This window comes from Pristiophorus japonicus, unplaced genomic scaffold (assembly GCF_044704955.1).
Source record: "Pristiophorus japonicus isolate sPriJap1 unplaced genomic scaffold, sPriJap1.hap1 HAP1_SCAFFOLD_204, whole genome shotgun sequence".
Lineage (NCBI taxonomy): Eukaryota > Metazoa > Chordata > Chondrichthyes > Pristiophoridae > Pristiophorus > Pristiophorus japonicus.
In genome coordinates, this window is record NW_027251736.1 from 1,020,288 (window position 1) to 1,039,036 (window position 18,749).

The 18,749-nt window shown below is 50.2% G+C and overlaps 2 protein-coding genes across 2 annotated transcripts in view; both read right to left on the reverse strand.

Moving 5' to 3' along the window:
• Nucleotides 1-2,022, reverse strand: part of LOC139244114 (nuclear receptor coactivator 1-like) — a 73,361-nt gene extending 71,339 nt beyond the window's left edge. Inside the window, exon 1 of the mRNA XM_070870985.1 lies at nucleotides 1,791-2,022. The gene's annotated coding sequence lies outside the window, so the exon portion shown is untranslated. The remainder of the gene's footprint in view (nucleotides 1-1,790) is intronic.
• Nucleotides 2,023-17,415: 15,393 nt separating this feature from the next.
• The window catches only part of LOC139244115 (guanine nucleotide-exchange factor SEC12-like), a 40,382-nt gene continuing 39,048 nt past the window's right edge, over nucleotides 17,416-18,749 (reverse strand). Inside the window, exon 6 of the mRNA XM_070870986.1 lies at nucleotides 17,416-17,492. Within this exon, the coding sequence (XP_070727087.1) occupies nucleotides 17,416-17,492 (77 nt within the window). The remainder of the gene's footprint in view (nucleotides 17,493-18,749) is intronic.

The window sequence follows — 18,749 nt, forward strand, 5'->3', positions numbered from 1 at the left end:
CACACACACAGACACACACACACACACACACACACACACAGACACACACACACGGAGACAGACAGACACACACACGGAGACAGACAGACACACACACACAGACACACACACACACACGGAGACAGACAGACACACACACACGGAGACAGACACACACAGACACACACACACACACAGACACACACACACACGGAGACAGACACACACACACACACACACACAGACACACACACACGGAGACAGACACACACAGACACACACGGAGACAGACACACACACACACACACACACACACAGACACCACAGACACACACACACACGGAGACACACACACACACACCACACATGTACAGACAGACAGACACACACACACACGGAGACAGACACACACACACACACACGGAGACAGACACACACACACACGGACAGACAGACACACACACACGGACAGACAGACACACACACACCACACACACGGAGACAGACAGACAGACACACACACACCACACACACGGAGACAGACAGACACACACACACACACACACGGAGACAGACACACACACACACACACACACACACAGACACACACACACGGAGACAGACAGACACACACACACGGAGACAGACAGACACACACACACAGACACACACACACACACGGAGACAGACAGACACACACACACGGAGACAGACACACACAGACACACACACACACACAGACACACACACACACGGAGACAGACACACACACACACACACACAGACACCACAGACACACACACACGGAGACAGACACACACAGACACACACACACACGGAGACAGACACACACACACACACACACACACACAGACACACACGGAGACAGACAGACACACACACACGGAGACAGACACACACAGACACACACACACACACAGACACACACACACACGGAGACAGACACACACACACACACACACACAGACACACACACACGGAGACAGACACACACAGACACACACGGAGACAGACACACACACACACACACACACACACAGACACCACAGACACACACACACACGGAGACACACACACACACACCACACATGTACAGACAGACAGACACACACACACACGGAGACAGACACACACACACACACACGGAGACAGACACACACACACACGGACAGACAGACACACACACACGGACAGACAGACACACACACACCACACACACGGAGACAGACAGACAGACACACACACACCACACACACGGAGACAGACAGACACACACACACACACACACGGAGACAGACACACACACACACACACACACACACAGACACACACACACGGAGACAGACAGACACACACACACGGAGACAGACAGACACACACACACAGACACACACACACACACGGAGACAGACAGACACACACACACGGAGACAGACACACACAGACACACACACACACACAGACACACACACACACGGAGACAGACACACACACACACACACACAGACACCACAGACACACACACACGGAGACAGACACACACAGACACACACACACACGGAGACAGACACACACACACACACACACACACACAGACACACACGGAGACAGACACACACACACACACACGGAGACACACACACACACACACACACACACAGACACACACGGAGACAGACACACACACACACACACAGACACCACAGACACACACACACACAGACAGACAGACAGACAGACAGACACACACACACACACACACGGACAGACAGACTGCCAAGGCTCCTTACCTCATCACAGTTACTGCAGCCAGCAGCCAGCCTGTGTGTGTAATGTCAGGCCCCACACTGCTCAGTGCTCTAGGTGTAGATTCCTGCTGTTCACAGTGTGGGCCCCCAGCTGCAGCACACACTGAGCCACTTCCACAACACAGCCGTCTCCCAGGCCTCGGGAACCACAGGCCCAGGGCTCTACCACTCCCGCAACGGGAAACGGGTGCCATCCAAGTAGGTCTCGCTCTCGCCCTGCTGACTCAGCACACAAAACATTCTCCCTCAGACCGAGGAGCCTGCAAATCGTACTGTAACACCACCCAAACCTGCTCCACAACACCATTAAAGTCCCCCTTGCACCAGCCTCCTCCCCCCTCCCCCCCTGCTGCAGGATGGTTGAGCTCAGTGACGCTGAACAGCCATGTTACAGCTGTGCTGGGTCCAATGGTTAATCCCAACACCGCCAACCAGTGAGTGACAGGACAGGGTCCCGGACACCCGCCCGCAGCACCCCCCCCCGGGACACCCCCCCCCCCCGGGACACCCCCACAGCACCCCCCCCCCCCGGGACACCCACAGCACCCCCCCCCGGGACACCCCCCCCCCCGGACACCCCCCGCACCGGGACCCCCCCCCCCCCCCACACCGGGACACCCCCCGCACCGGGACCACCCCCCCCCCCACACCGGGACACCCCCCCCCGCACCGGGACACCCCCCGCACCGGGACCCCCCCCCCCCCACACCGGGACACCCCCCCCCCCACACCGGGACACCCCCCGCACCGGGACACCCCCCCCCCCACACCGGGACACCCCCCCCCGCACCGGGACACCCCCCGCACCGGGACACCCCCCCCCCCACACCGGGACACCCCCCCCCCCACACCGGGACACCCCCCGCACCGGGACCACCCCCCCCCCACACCGGGACACCCCCCCCCGCACCGGGACACCCCCCGCACCGGGACCCCCCCCCCCCCCACACCGGGACACCCCCCCCCCCACACCGGGACACCCCCCGCACCGGGACCACCCCCCCCGCACCGGGACCACCCCCCCCGCACCGGGACACCCCCCCCCCCCGCACCGGGACACCCCCCGCACCGGGACACCCCCCCCCCCGCTCACCCACACACTCGGCACAACGCCCAGAACCCCCCCCCCCTCACCACAACGCCCAGAACCCCCCCCCCTCACCACAACGCCCAGAACCCCCCCCCCTCACCACAACGCCCAGAACCCCCCCCCTCACCACAACGCCCAGAACCCCCCCCCTCATCACAACGCCCAGAACCCCCCCCCTCACCACAACGCCCAGAACCCCCCCCCTCACCACAATACCCAGAACCCCCCCCCTCACCACAACACCCAGAACCCCCCCCCTCACCACAACGCCCAGAACCCCCCCCCTCACCACAACACCCAGAACCCCCCCCCTCACCACAACACCCAGAACCCCCCCCCTCACCACAACGCCCAGAACCCCCCCCCTCACCACAACACCCAGAACCCCCCCCCTCACCACAACACCCAGAACCCCCCCCCCCTCACCCACACACTCGGCACAACGCCCCAAGACCCCTGCACCATTCCTCATCCTTATAAATGCCCTCTGTGCAATCACATCCTTCCTGTAATGTGGTGACCAGAACTGCACGCAGTACTCCAGCTGTGACCTAACCAGTCTTTTATGCAGTTCAAGCATAACCTCCCTGCTCTTGTATTCTATGCCTCGGCCAATAAAGGCAAGTATTCCGTATGCCTTCTTAACCACCTTATCTACAGGGATCTGTGGACCTGCACTCCCAGGTCCCTCTGTTCCTCTACACTTCTCAGTGTCCTACCATTTAATGTGTATTCCCTTTCCTTGTTAGCCCTCCCCTAACGCATTACCTCACACTTCTCTGGATTAAATTCCATTTGCCACTGTTCTGCCCACCTGACCAGTTCATTGATATCTTCCTGCAGTCTACAGCTTTCTTCTTCATTATCAACCACACAGCCAATTTTTATATAATCTGCAAACTTCTTGAATATAGGGAGTATGATTAAGTCTAGATCATTGATATATACCACAAAAAGCAAGGGACCCAGCACTGAGCCCTGTGGAACCCCACTGGAAACATCCTTCCAGTCACACAAACACCCATCACCCATTACCCTTTGCTTCCTGTCTCTGAGACAATTTTGGATCCAACTTGTCACTTTGCCCTGGATCCCAGGGGCTTTTACTTTCGTGACCAGTCTGCCATGTGGGACCTTATCAAAAGCTTTGCTACAATCCATATACACTGCATCATACACACTGCCCTCATCGACCCTCCTGGTTACCTCCTCGAAAAATTCAATCAAGTTAGTCAGACACGACCTTCCCTTAACAAATCCGTGCTGACTGTCCTTGATTAATCCGTGTCTTTCTAAATGAAGATTTATCCTGTCCCTCAGGGTTTTTCCAATAATTTTTCCGCCACTGAGGTTGGGCTGACTGGCCTGTAATTACTCGGTCTATCCCTTTCTCCCTTTTTAAATAACCATACATTAGCAGTTCTCCAGTACCACACCTGTAGCCACAGCCTCCGCTATTTCCTGCCTTGCTTCGAACAGTCTGGGACACATTTCATCCGGGCCTGGCGATTTATCCACTTTCAAAGATGCTAAACCCCTCAATAGTTCCTCCCTTACTATGTTCATTTCATCTAATATTTCACACTCCTCCTCCTCCTCACTATAGACCAGTTAGTCTAACGTCAGTATTAGGGAAAATGCTGGAACCCATTATCAAGGAAGTGGTAACAGGGCACTTCGAAAATCATAGTAAGATTGGGCAGACTCCACAGATTTATGAAAAGGAAATCATGTTTGACAAATCTGCTTTTTGAGGATGTAACTAGCAGGGTAGCTAAGGGGGAACCAGTGGATGTGGTGTAATTGGATTTTCAAAAAGCTTTCGATAAGGTGCCACACAAGTTTATTGCACAAAATTAGGGCTCATGGGATTGGGGGTAATATACTAGCATGGATTGAGGATTGGTTAACAGACAGACAACAGAGAGTAGGAATAAACGGGTCATTTTCAGGTTGGCAGGCTGTAACTAGTGGGGTACCGTAAGGATTGGTGCTGGGGCCCCAGTTATTCACAATCTGTATCAATGACTTACATGCCGGGACCGAGTGCACTGAGTCCATGTTTGCTGACGATACAAAGCTAGGTGAGAATGTAAGTTGTGAGGAGGACGCAAAGAGGTTTCATAGGGATATAGACAGGTTCAGTGAGAAGACAAGAGCATGGCAGATGGAATATAATGTAGGGAAATGTGAAGTTATCCACTTTGGTAGGAAAAATAAAAAAATAATATTTTTTTAAATTGGTGACAGATTAGGAATTCAGTTGGACCTGGGTATCCTTGTACACAAATCACAAAGTTAATAATAACATAAGAAACAAGAACAGGAGTAAGCCATACAGCCCCTCGAGCCTACTCCGCCATTTAACACGATCATGGCTGATCTGATCATGGGCTCAGCTCCACTTCCCTGCCCGCTCCCCATTATCCATTATCGCTCAAAAATCTGTCTATCTCCGCCTTAGATATATTCAATGACCCAGCCTCCACAGCTCTCTGGGGTGGTGAATTCCAAAGATTCACGACCCTCCGAGTGAAGAAATTCCTCCTCTCTATTGGCCTTCCTGATCACGTGCCGTAACTGCATGCTAACTTTGTGTTTCACATACAAGGACCCCAGATCCCTCTGTACTGCAGCACTTTGTAATCTTTCTCCATTCGCTTTTTTATTCTTCCTACCAAAGTGGATAACCTCACATTTTCCCACATTATACTCCATCTGCCAAATTTTTGCCCACTCACTTAGCCTGTCTGTATCCCTTTACAGATGGAAAGCAGTTTGTCCTCCTCACAACTTGCTTTCCCACCTATCTTTGGATCAGAAAATTTGGTTACTGTATACTCGGTCTCTTCATCCAAGTCATTAATATAGATTGTAAATAGTTGAGGCCCCAGCATCGATCCCTGTGGCACTCTGGGGAGGTACCATCGGATTGGACATGGGCATGTGGGAAGGGAGGACCTTGAGACAATCACTATCACTAGGGGGGTAGTGCTGGACAGGTTAATGGGACTCAAGGTAGACAAGTCCCCTGGTCCTGATGAAATGCTTCCCAGGGTATTAAAAGAGATGGCGGAAGTTATAGCAGATGCATTCGTTATAATCTACCAAAATTCTCTGGACTCTGGGGAGGTACCAGCGGATTGGAAAGCAGCTAATGTAACGCCTCTGTTTAAAAAAGGGGGCAGACAAAAGGCAGGTAACTAAAGGCCGGTTAGTTTAACATCTGTAGTGGGGAAAATGCTTGAAGCTATCATTAAGGAAGAAATAGCGGGACATCTAGATAGGAATAGTGCAATCAAGCAGACGCAGCATGGATTCATGAAGGGGAAATCATGTTTAACTAATTTACTGAAATTCTTTGAGGATATAACGAGCATGGTGGATAGAGGTGTACCGATGGATGTGGTGTAATTAGATTTCCAAAAGGCATTCGATAAGGTGCCACACAAAAGGTTACTGCAGAAAATAAAGGTACGCGGAGTCAGAGGAAATGTATTAGCATGGATAGAGAATTGGCTGGCTAACAGAAAGCAGAGAGTCGGGATAAATGGGTCCTTTTCAGGTTGGAAATCGGTGGTTAGTGGTGTGCCGCAGGGATCAGTGCTGGGACCACAACTGTTTACAATATACATAGATGACCTGGAAGAGGGGACAGAGTGTAGTGTAACAAAATTTGCAGATGACACAAAGATTAGTGGGAAAGCGGGTTGTGTAGAGGACACAGAGGCTGCAAAGAGATTTAGATAGGTTAAGCGAATGGGCTAAGGTTTGGCAGATGGAATACAATGTCGGAAAGTGCGAGATCATCCACCTTGGGAAAAAAAAACAGTAAAAGGGAATATTATTTGAATGGGGAGAAATTACAACATGCTGCGGTCCAGAGGGACCTGGGGGTCCTTGTGCATGAATCCCAAAAAGTTAGTTTGCAGGTGCAGCAGGTAATCAGGAAGGCGAATGGAATGTTGGCCTTCATTGCGAGAGGGATGGAGTACAAAAGCAGGGAGGTCCTGCTGCAACTGTACAGGATATTGGTGAGGCCGCACCTGGAGTACTGCGTGCAGTTTTGGTCACCTTACTTAAGGAAGGATATACTAGCCTTGGAGGGGGTACAGAAACGATTCACCAGGCTGATTCCAGAGATTGAGGGGGGTTACCTTTTGATGATAGATTGAGTAGACTGGGTCTTTACTCGTTGGAATTCAGAAGGATGAGGGGTGATCTTATAGAAACATTTAAAATAATGAAAGGGATAGACAAGATAGAGGCAGAGAGGTTGTTTCCACTGGTCGGGGAGACTAGAACTAGGGGGCACAGCCTCAAACTACGGGGGAGCCAATTTAAAACCAAGTTGAGAAGGAATTTCTTCTCCCAGAGGGTTGTGAATCTGTGGAATTCTCTGCTCAAGGAAGCAGTTGAGGCTAGCTCATTGAATGTATTCAAATCACAGATAGATAGATTTTTAACCAATAAGGGAATTAAGGGTTACGGGGAGAGGGCGGGTAAGTGGAGCTGAGTCCACGGCCAGATCAGCCATGATCTTGTTGAATGGCGGAGCAGGCTCAAGGGGCTAGATGGCCTACTCCTGTTCCTAATTCTTAAGTTATGTTCACCCCACTAGTTATAGTTTGACAACTTGAAAAATGACCCGTTTATCCCGACTCTCTGTTTTCTGTTAGTTAGCCAATCCTCTATCCATGCTAATATATTACCCCCAACCCCATGAACTTTTATCTTGCAGTAACCTTTTATGTGGCACCTTATTGAATGCCTTCTGAAAATCCAAATACACCACATCCACTGGTTCCCCCTTTATCCATCTGCTCGTTACATCGTCAAAGAACTCCAGCAAATTTGTCAAACATGATTTCCCTTTCATAAAACCATGCTGACTCTGCTTGATTGAATCATGCTTTTCCAAATGTCCCGCTACTGCTTCCTTAATAATGGACTCCAGCATTTTCCCAACCACAGATGTTAAGCTAACTGGTCGATAGTTTCCATCTGTCCCCCACCTTTCTTGAATAGGGGCATTACATTTTCTGGGACCTCCCCAGAATCCGGGGAATTTTGATAGATTACAACCAATGCATCCACTATCTCTGCAGCCACTTCTTTTAAGACCCTAGGATACAGCATCAAGTCCATTAGTTTGCCGAGTACTTTTTCTCGAGTGATAGTTTTAAGTTCCTCCCTCCCTTTAGCCCCTTGATTATCTATTAATCATAGACATAGAAAATAGGTGCAGGAGTAGGCCATTCGGCCCTTCTAGCCTGCACCGCCATTCAATGAGTTCATGGCTGAACATGCAACTTCAGTACCCCATTCCTGCTTTCTCGCCATACCCCTTGATCCCCCTAGTAGTAAGGACTTCATCTAACTCCTTTTTGAACATATTTAGTGAATTGGTCTCAACAACTTTCTGTGGTAGAGAATTCCACAGGTTCACCAATCTCTGGGTGAAGAAGTTTCTCCTCATCTCGGTCCTAAATGGCTTACCTCTTATCCTTAGACTGTGACCCCTGGTTCTGGACTTCCCCAACATTGGGAACATTCTTCCTGCATCTAACCTGTCTAAACCCATCAGAATTTTAAACGTTTCTATGAGATCCCCTCTCATTCTTCTGAACTCCAGTGAATACAAGCCCAGTTGATCCAGTCTTTCTTGATGTCAGTCCTGCCATCCCGGGAATCAGTCTGTTAACATCTATTTGCACAGTTAATTCATCCACCTTATTACGGATACTCCTTGCATTAAGACACAAAAAAACAAGCCTGAAGGGTTTAACACCCTTTGCCCTTTTAGAATGATGATGTAGTGTGGCCCTTTTTGTTTCTTGCCTTTATTTACTCGGCCTTCCACTATTGCTTTTTACCTTTCGACCATCTGTTTCTGACTCCATTATTACTTCGCCCTATCTCGCTGCATAGGTTCCCATCCCCCTGCCATATTAGTTTAAACACTCCCGAACTGCATTAGCAAATGTTATCCCTAGGACATCAGTTCCAGTCCTGCCCAAGTGCAGACCGTCCCTTTTGTACAGGTCCCACTTCCCCCAGAACTGGTTCCAATGTCCCAGGAATTTGAATCCCTCCCTCTTGCACCACTGCTCAAGCCACGTATTTATTCTAACTATCCTGCTCCCTCTACTCTGATTAGCACGTGGCACTGGTAGCAATCCAGAGATTACTACCTTTGAGGTCCTACTTTTTAATTTAACTCCTAGCTCCCTAAATTCAGCTTGTAGGACCTCTTCCCACTTTTTACCTCTATCGTTGGTACCTACATGTACCACGACAACTGGCTGTTCACTCTCTCTCTCTCCAGAATGCTCTGCAACCGCTCTGAGACATCCTTGACCCTTGCACCAGGGAGGCAACATACCATCCTGGAGTCTCTGTTGCGGCTGCAGAAATCCTATCTATTCCTCTTACAATAGAGTCCCCTATCACTATAGCTCTCCCACTTTTTTTCCCGCCCTTCTGTGCAGCAGAGCCACCCACGGTGCCATGAACCTGGCTGCTGGTGCCTTCCCCTGGTAAGTTATCTCCTCCAACAGTATCCAAAACGGTATATCTGTTTTGGAGGGAGATGACCGTAGGGGACTCCTGCACTACCTTCCTGCTCTTGCCTTGTCTCTTGGTCACCCATTCACTATCTGTCCTAACCCTTACCTGCGGTGTGACCAACTCACTAAATGTGCTATCCACAACATTCTCAGCATCGCGCACGCTCCAGAGTGAGTCCATCCACAGCTCCAGTGCCGATATGCGGATTATTATTGGGATGCTTTTAGTGTCTTCTACCGTGAAGACCGATACAAAATATTTGTTCAATGTCACTGCCATTTCCCCGTTTCCTATTATTAATTTTCCAGTCTCGTCCTCGGAGGGATGAACGTTTACTTTAGCTACTCCCTCCCTTTTTATGTACCTGTAGAAGCTCTTACTGTCTGGTTCACTGCCTCCACCCCTGCATCGGCTCTTTGTACTGCTGAAACTCATATCCATGCGTTTGTTACCTCTAGACTTGACTACTCCAACACACTCCTGGCTGGGCTCCCACATTCTACACTACATAAACTAGAGATGATCCAAAACTTGGCAGCCCGTGTCCTAACTCACATCAAGTCCTGATCACCCATCACCCCCTGTGCTCGCTGACCTACACTGGCTCCCGCTTAAAATTGCCTCGATTTCAAAATTCTCATCCTTGTTTACAGATCGGGAAGGCAGCAGTGGTAGGGAATTTGATAGTTAAGGGAACAGACAGGCGTTTCTGCGGCTGCAGACATAATTCCAGGAGAATATGTTGCCTCCCTGGTGCCAGGGTTAAAGGTGTCATGAGCAGCTGCAGAACATTGTGAGGCGGGAGGGTGAACAGCCAGAGATCGTGGTCCATATCAGTACAAATGATGTTGGTAGAAAGAGGGGCGAGATCCAGCAGGAAGAAATAAGGGAGCTAGGAAAGAGATTAAAAAGCAAGAGCTCAAAAGGTAATCCGTTTGCCACATGCGAGTATAGAAATAGGAGGAAAGGGAGGGTGGGACTGGTTTGCCGCACGCTCCTTCCGCTGCCTGCGCTTGATTTCTGCATGCTCTCGGCGATGAGACTCGAGCGCCCTCCCGGATGCTCTTCCTCCACTTTGGGCGATCTTGGGCCAGGGACTCCCAGGTGTTGGTGGGGATGTTGCATTTTATCAAGGAGGCTTTGAGGGCATCCTTGAAACATTTCCTCTGGCCACCTGGGGCTCGCTTGCCTTGTAGGAGTTCAGAGTAGAGCGCTTGCTTTGGGAGTCTCGTGTCAGGCATGCGGACAATGTGGCCCGCCGAACGGAGCTGGTCGAGTGTGGTCAGTGCTTCGATGCTGGCCATGTTGGTCTGAGCAAGTGGAACTAAACTATAGAACCAATGGGAATCTGTTCAACCTTCGTCACCTCCAGGATAGATCCAAGGTCGTCCCATCCTCCGTCATCAAACTGCAGTATGCAGACGACGCCTGCGTCTGCACACAGAGGCCGAACTCCAAGTCATCGTCAACATCTTCACTGAAGCGTACGAAAGCATGGGTCTTACACTAAACATCCGTAAGACAAAGGTCCTCCACCAACCTGACCCCACCACACAGCACTGCCCCTCAGTCATCAAAATCCACGTGGACCATTTTCCATACCTCAGGAGCCTACTATCAGCAAGGGCAGACATCGATGAGCTTTTGAAACAATAATCTGGGTCAAAATTAAGTCACTTGGATAGGGGTGGATTAATGAAGGAAAGCCAGCACTGATTGATTAAGGCAAATCATATTTAACCAAGTTGAGAGTTTTTTGATGAGGTAACAGAGAGGGTTGATGAGGACAATGTGGTCGACGTGGTGGACATGGAATTCCAAAAGGCGTTTGATAAAATGCCACATAATCGGCTTGCAGCAAAGTTGAAGCCCTAAAAGGGACAGGGGCAGTATGGATACGGGATTGTCTCAGTGACAGGAAACAGAGAGTAGTGGTGAACAGTTGTTTCTGGGACTGGGGGAAGGTATACAGTGGTGTTCCCCAGGGGTCGGTACTGGGACCACTGCTTTTCCTGATATATATTAATGACCTGGTTGTGGGTGTACAGGGCACAATTTCAAAATTTACAGATGACACAAAACTTGGAAGTATAGTGAACAGTGAGGAGGATAGTGATAGACTTCAGGAAGACAGACAGGCTGGTGGGATGGGCGGGCACGGGGCAGATGGAATTTAAAGCATAAAAGTACAAAGTGATACATTTTGGTAGGAAGAATGAGCAGAGGCAATATAAACTGAAGGGTACAATCCTAAAGGGGGTGCAGGAACAGAGACACCTGGGGGTATGTGCACAAATCACTGAAGGTGGCAGGGCAGGTTGAGACAGTGGTCAAAAAGGTTATGGGATCCTGGGCTTCATGAATAGAGTCATAAAATACAAAAGCAGGGAAGTTATGATGAACCTTTATAAAAGGTGGGTTCGGCTCCAATTCTGGGCACCACACTTTAGGAAGGATGTGAAGGCCTTAGAGAGGGTGCAGGAAAGATTTATGAGGGGGAAAGATTTATCCTAGGGGGAGTGTTTGCTAGTGCTGTTGGGGAGGAGTTAAACTAATATGGCAGGAGGATGGGAACCAATGCAGGGAGACAGAGGGAAACAAAAATGGAGACAGAAGCAAAAGACAGAAAGGAGATGAGGAAAAGTGGAGGGCAGAGAAACCCAAAGCAAAAATCAAAAAGGGCCACTGTACAGCAAAATTCTAAAGGGTCAAAGTGTAATAAAAAGGCAAGCCTGAAAGCTCGGTGCCTCAATGCGAGGAGTATTCGGAACCCAGGAGAGGGCTCTGAGCTAGTTAGAGTGGGTGAGAGCTCAGATGAACAGGACCCCAAGAAGGAATGCAAAAGGCAGGAGGCAACAGAGCAGAGTAGCACTGGGGTAAGTGTAAATCACAAGGTGATAGGAAGGGACAATATGTATGAATATAAAGGGGCTGCAGGAGGGGTCAAAACTAAAAATCATGGTTTAAAAACTAGTATTAAAACACTCTACCGAAACGCATGCAGCATTCGAAATAAAGTAAATGAGTTGAAGGCACAAATCATTACAAATGGGTATGATTTGGTGGCATTACAGAAACGTGGTTGCAGGGTGTCCAAGACTGGGAATTAAACATACAGGGGTATCTGACATTTCAGAAAGATAGACAAGAAGGGAAAGGAGGTGGGGTAGCTCTGTTAATAAAGGATGATATTAGGGCAGTTGTGAGAGACGATATTGGCTCTAATGAACAAAATATTGAATCATTGTAGGTGGAGATTAGAGATAGTAAGGGGAAAAAGTCACTGGTGGGCGTAGTTTATAGGCCCCCAAATAATAACTTCTCGGTGGGGCGGACAATAATCAAGCGAATAATGGAGGCATGTGAAAAAGGAATGACAGTAATCATGGGGGATTTTAACCTACATATCGATTGGTCAAATCAAATCGCACGGGGTAGCCTTGAGGAGGAATTCATAGAATGCATACGGGATTGTTTCTTAGAACATTATGTTACAGAACCTACAAGGGTGCAAGCTATCTTAGATCTGGTCCTGTGTAATGAGACATGAAAAATAAACGACCTCCTAGTAAAAGATCCTCTCCGGAATGAGTGATTACAATATGGTTGAATTTGTAATACAGATTGAAGGTGAGGAAGTTGTGTCAGAAACGAGCGTACTATGCTTAAACAAAGGGGACTACAGTGGGATGAGGGCAGAGTTGGCTAAAGTAGACTGGAAACACAGACTAAACGGTGGCACAATTGAGGAACAGTGGAGGACTTTTAAGGAGCTCTTTCATAGTGCTCAACAAAAATATATTCCAGTGAAAAAGAAGGGCGGTAAGAGAAGGGATAACCAGCCGTGGATAACCAAGGAAATAAAGGAGAGTATCAAATTAAAAACCAATGCGTATAAGGTGGCCAAGGTTAGTGGGAAACTAGAAGATTGGGAAAATTTTAAACAACAGCAAAGAATGACTAAGAAAGCAATAAAGAAAGGAAAGATAGATTACGAAGGTAAACTTGCACAAAACATAAAAACAAATAGTAAAAGCTTTTACCGATATATAAAACGGAAAAGAGTGACTAAAGTAAAGGGTGGTCCCTTAGAAGATGAGAAGGAGGATTTAATAATGGGAAATGTGAAAATGGCTGAGACCATAAACAATTATTTTGCTTCGGTCTTCACAGTGGAAGACACAAAAACCATGCCAGAAATTGCGGGTCACGGGAATGTGGGAAGGGAGGACCTTGAGACAATCACTATCACTAGGGGGGTAGTGCTGGACAGGTTAATGGGACTCAAGGTAGACAAGTCCCCTGGTCCTGATGAAATGCATCCCAGGGTATTAAAAGAGATGGCGGAAGTTATAGCAGATGCATTCGTTATAATCTACCAAAATTTTCTGGACTCTGGGGAGGTACCAGCGGATTGGAAAGCAGCTAATGTAACGCCTCTGTTTAAAAAAGGGGGCAGACAAAAGGCAGGTAACTATAGGCCGGTTAGTTTAACATCTGTAGTGGGGAAAATGCTTGAAGCTATCATAAAGGAAGAAATAGCGGGTCATCTGGATAGGAATAGTGCAATCAAGCAGACGCAACATAGATTCATGAAGGGAAATCATGTTTAACTAATTTACTGGAATTCTTTGAGGATATAATGAGCATGGTGGATAGAGGTGTACCGATGGATGTGGTGTATTTAGATTTCCAAAAGGCATTCGATAAGGTGCCACACAAAAGGTTACTGCAGAAGATAAAGGTACGCGGAGCCAGAGGAAATGTATTAGCATGGATAGAGAATTGGCTGGCTAACAGAAAGCAGAGAGTCGGGATAAATGGGTCCTTTTCAGGTTGGAAATCGGTGGTTAGTGGTGTGCCACAGGGATCGGTGCTGGGACCACAACTGTTTACAATATACATAGATGACCTGGAAGAGGGGACAGAGTGTAGTGCAACAAAATTTGCAGATGACACAAAGATTAGTGGGAAAGCGGGTTGTGTAGAGGACAAAGAGAGGCTGCAAAGAGATTTAGATAGGTTAAGCGAATGGGCTAAGGTTTGGCAGATGGAATACAATGTCGGAAAATGTGAGGTCATCCACCTTGAAAAAAAAACAGTTAAAGGGAATATTATTTGAATGGGGAGAAATTACAACATGCTGCGGTCCAGAGGGACCTGGGGGTCCTTGTGCATGAATCCCAAAAAGTTAGTTTGCAGGTGCAGCAGGTAATCAGGAAGGCGAATGGAATGTTGGCCTTCAATGCGAGAGGGATGGAGTACAAAAGCAGGGAGGTCCTGCTGCAACTGTACAGGGTATTGGTGAGGCCGCACCTGGAGTACTGCGTGCAGTTTTGGTCACCTTACTTAAGGAAGGATATACTAGCCTTGGAGGGGGTACAGAGACGATTCACTAGGCTGATTCCGGAGATGAGGGGGTTACCTTATGATGATAGATTGAGTAGACTGGGTCTTTACTCGTTGGAGTTCAGAAGGATGAGGGGTGATCTTATAGAAACATTTAAAATAATGAAAAGGATAGACAAGATAGAGGCAGAGAGGTTGTTTCCACTGGTCGGGGAGACTAGAACTAGGGGGCACAGCCTCAAAATACGGGGGAGCCAATTTAAAACCGAGTTGAGAAGGAATTTCTTCTCCCAGAGGGTTGTGAATCTGTGGAATTCTCTGCCCAAGGAAGCAGTTGAGACTAGCTCATTGAATATATTCAAATCACAGATAGATAGATTTTTAACCAATAAGGGAATTAAGGGTTATGGGGAGCGGGCGGGTAAGTGGAGCTGAGTCCACGGCCAGATCAGCCATGATCTTGTTGAATGGTGGAGCAGGCTCGAGGGGCTCGATGGCCTACTCCTGTTCCTAATTCTTATGTTCTAATGATTCCAGGAAGATTGAAGGGAGATTTGATACAGGTGTTCAAAATCATGAGGGGTCTGGACAGAGAAACTGAGCTGTTTCCATTGGCAGAAGAGTCAAGAACTGGAGGACAGAGATTTAAGGTGATTGGCAGAAGAACCAAAGGCGACATGAGGAAAAATGTTTTTACGCAGCGAGTGGTTACTATCTGGAATTCACGGCCTGAGGGGCTGGTGGAGGCAGACTCAATCGTGATTTTCAAAAGGGAATTGGATAAGACCTGAAAGAAAAAAAATTGCAGAGCTGAGGAAAAGGCGGGGGAGTGGGACTGGCTGAGGTGCTCCTGCAGAGAGCTGGTACGGGCCCAGTGGGCCCAATGGCCTCCTCCCCTGCTGTAAATATCTATGATTCTACAGCCAGGCACGGCAGCAGGCACACCGCCGGCGAGGTACGACAGCAGGCACACCGCCGGCGAGGTACACCGCCGGAGAGGTACGACAGCAGACACACCGCCGGCGAGGTACGGCAGCAGACACACCGCCGGCGAGGCACACCGCCGGCGAGGTACGACAGCAGGCACACTGCCGGCGAGGCACACCGCCGGCGAGGTACACCGCCGGCGCGGTACGACAGCAGACACACCGCCGGCGAGGTACGACAGCAGACACACCGCCGGAGAGGTACGACAGCAGGCACACCGCCGGAGAGGTACGACAGCAGGCACACCGCCGGCGAGGTACGACAGCAGACACACCGCCGGCGAGGCACAACAGCAGGCACACCGCCGGCGAGGTACGACAGCAGACACACTGCCGGCGAGGTACACCGCCGGCGAGGTACGACAGCAGACACACTGCCGGCGAGGTACACCGCCGGCGAGGTACGACAGCAGACACACTGCCGGCGAGGCACACCGCCGGCGAGGTACGACAGCAGACACACCGCCGGCGAGGCACACCGCCGGCGCGGTACGACAGCAGGCACACTGCCGGCGAGGCACACCGCCGGAGAGGTACGACAGCAGACACACCGCCGGAGAGGTACGACAGCAGGCACACCGCCGGAGTGGTACGACAGCAGGCACACCGCCGGCGAGGTACGACAGCAGACACACCGCCGGCGAGGCACACCGCCGGCGCGGTACGACAGCAGGCACACTGCCGGCGAGGCACACCGCCGGAGAGGTACGACAGCAGACACACCGCCGGAGAGGTACGACAGCAGGCACACCGCCGGAGTGGTACGACAGCAGGCACACCGCCGGCGAGGTACGACAGCAGGCACACTGCCGGAGAGGTACGACAGCAGGCACACTGCCGGCGAGGTACGACGGCAGGCACACCGCCGGCGAGGTACGACAGCAGACACACTGCCGGAGAGGTACGACAGCAGGCACACCGCCGGCGAGGTACGACAGCAGGCACACCGCCGGCGCGGTACAACAGCAGAGATTCTCCCAAATGTTCACTCTCACCCAACAGTCCCTGGGTCCCCTCCCCAGGTACCTTCTGACCTTACTCGCTAGGTCCATTCGAAACTGGTGCTTTTCCTCTGTCTTTCCCAGGTGATTACATGGTTGTGAGCGGGGCAGGGTTTAATGTAGATACGAGGCGTGGCGTGCTATCGTACCCACCAATATTGGATGTTCTATATTGAAACAGGCCCATGTAACCCGAGCTTTTCCCGGCCATTTGTGTGCGCAGTTTGACTGCCGCTCCTGACCCGGGCCTTCCAATACTTCCCACTCTTTCTTTTTCTCTTTATCTCTCCTGTCGTCGTGCCTCCTCTCATCTCTCCTCTCTCGGATACTCTGCCCTCCCAAATCGCTGTCCCAACCCTTCATTACTCTCCTGCTGCTGTCCCAGGCTCGAGTCCTTCCTGGCTAAACCTGCAGCTTCCCATTGGGCCTCTCTTGGCATCCTACGAAGGGCCCCTCGAGGCACTCGTCGCTGCCTCCTTACGAGCAGCAACCCCAGCTGTCCCATCCTACTCTCTCGCTGGGGGCTAATCTGGTCAATCTCCCCCCCCACCGCTGACCCTGTGGACACTGGCAGTGGGGCAGCCATCACCGACCCTCTGCACAACATCCGTTCACTTGCGAGCAAGGCCCTTGCCATCCATGAGCTTATTGTGGATGATGGCATCGACACCATGGCCCTGACGGAAACCTGGTTGAGGGGCGATGACACCTTACCCCGTAATGAAGCCTTCCCGCCTGGCTATACCTTCCCCCACTTGCCTCGCTCAGACTGCTGTGGTGACGGTGTGGCTCTCATCACCATATTACACCTTGGTCTGTCCCCCTGCCCCTCCGGCACCGTCTCCTCCATAGAGCATCTCTTAACTGATATTCCTTCACTACTTTCCACCCTCTGTGATTTCAACCTCCATCTCAATTCATCTTGCTCTCTCTCCTGAGTTCCCTAGCCTCCTATCCTCCCTTAATCTCTCATAAGAACATAAGAAATAGGAGCAGGAGTAGGCCATACGGCCCCTCGAGCCTGCTCCGCCATTCAATAAGATCATGGCTGATCGGATCATGGACTCAGTTCCACTTCCCTGCCCGCTCCCCATAACCCCTTATCGTTTAAGAAACTATTTCTGTCTTAAATTTGTTCAATGCCCCAGCTTCCACAGCTCTCTGAGGCAACGTATTCCACAGATTTACAACCCTCAGAGAAGAAATTTCTCCTCATCTCAGTTTTAAATGGGCGGCCCCTTATTCTAAGATTATGCCCTCTAGTTCTAGTCTCCCCCATCAGTGGAAACATCCTCTTTGTATCCACCTTGTCAAGCCCCCTCATAATCTTATACATTTCGATAAGATCGCCTCTCATTCTTCTGAATTCCAATGAGTAGAGGCCCAACCTACTCAACCTTTCCTCATAAGTCAACCCCCTCATCTCCAGAATCAGCCTAGTGAACCTTCCTTCTCTGAACTGCCTCCAAAGCAAGTATATCCTTTCGTAAACATGGAAACCAAAACTGCACGCAGTATTCCAGGTGTGGCCTCACCAATACCCTGTATAGCTCCCTGTAAACTCCCCAACCCATATTCACGGCCACCCCCTCGACCTTGCCATCTCTCGTGGCCTCGCTACTCCCATCGTATCAATCACAGATAAGGCCATCTCTGACCACTTCCTCGTATCGCTCTCCACCCTCCCCACACCAACCCTACCTCCTTCCATGTCCGCTCCGACTCTTGTCAACTGCCAACTGTCCAGTCTTTGACCCTCCATTCACCACGACATTACTGCAGCTACTGATCTGCTCAACCACACCCTCACCACCATCTTTGATGCCCTAGTCCCTGTTAAAACAATTCTCTCTCACCCTGGCCGTTCCCCTGGTACAGCCCTGATCTTCGCTCCCTTACGTCCAAGGGACACAGGATTGAACGGATTTGCCAGACAACTGGTTTA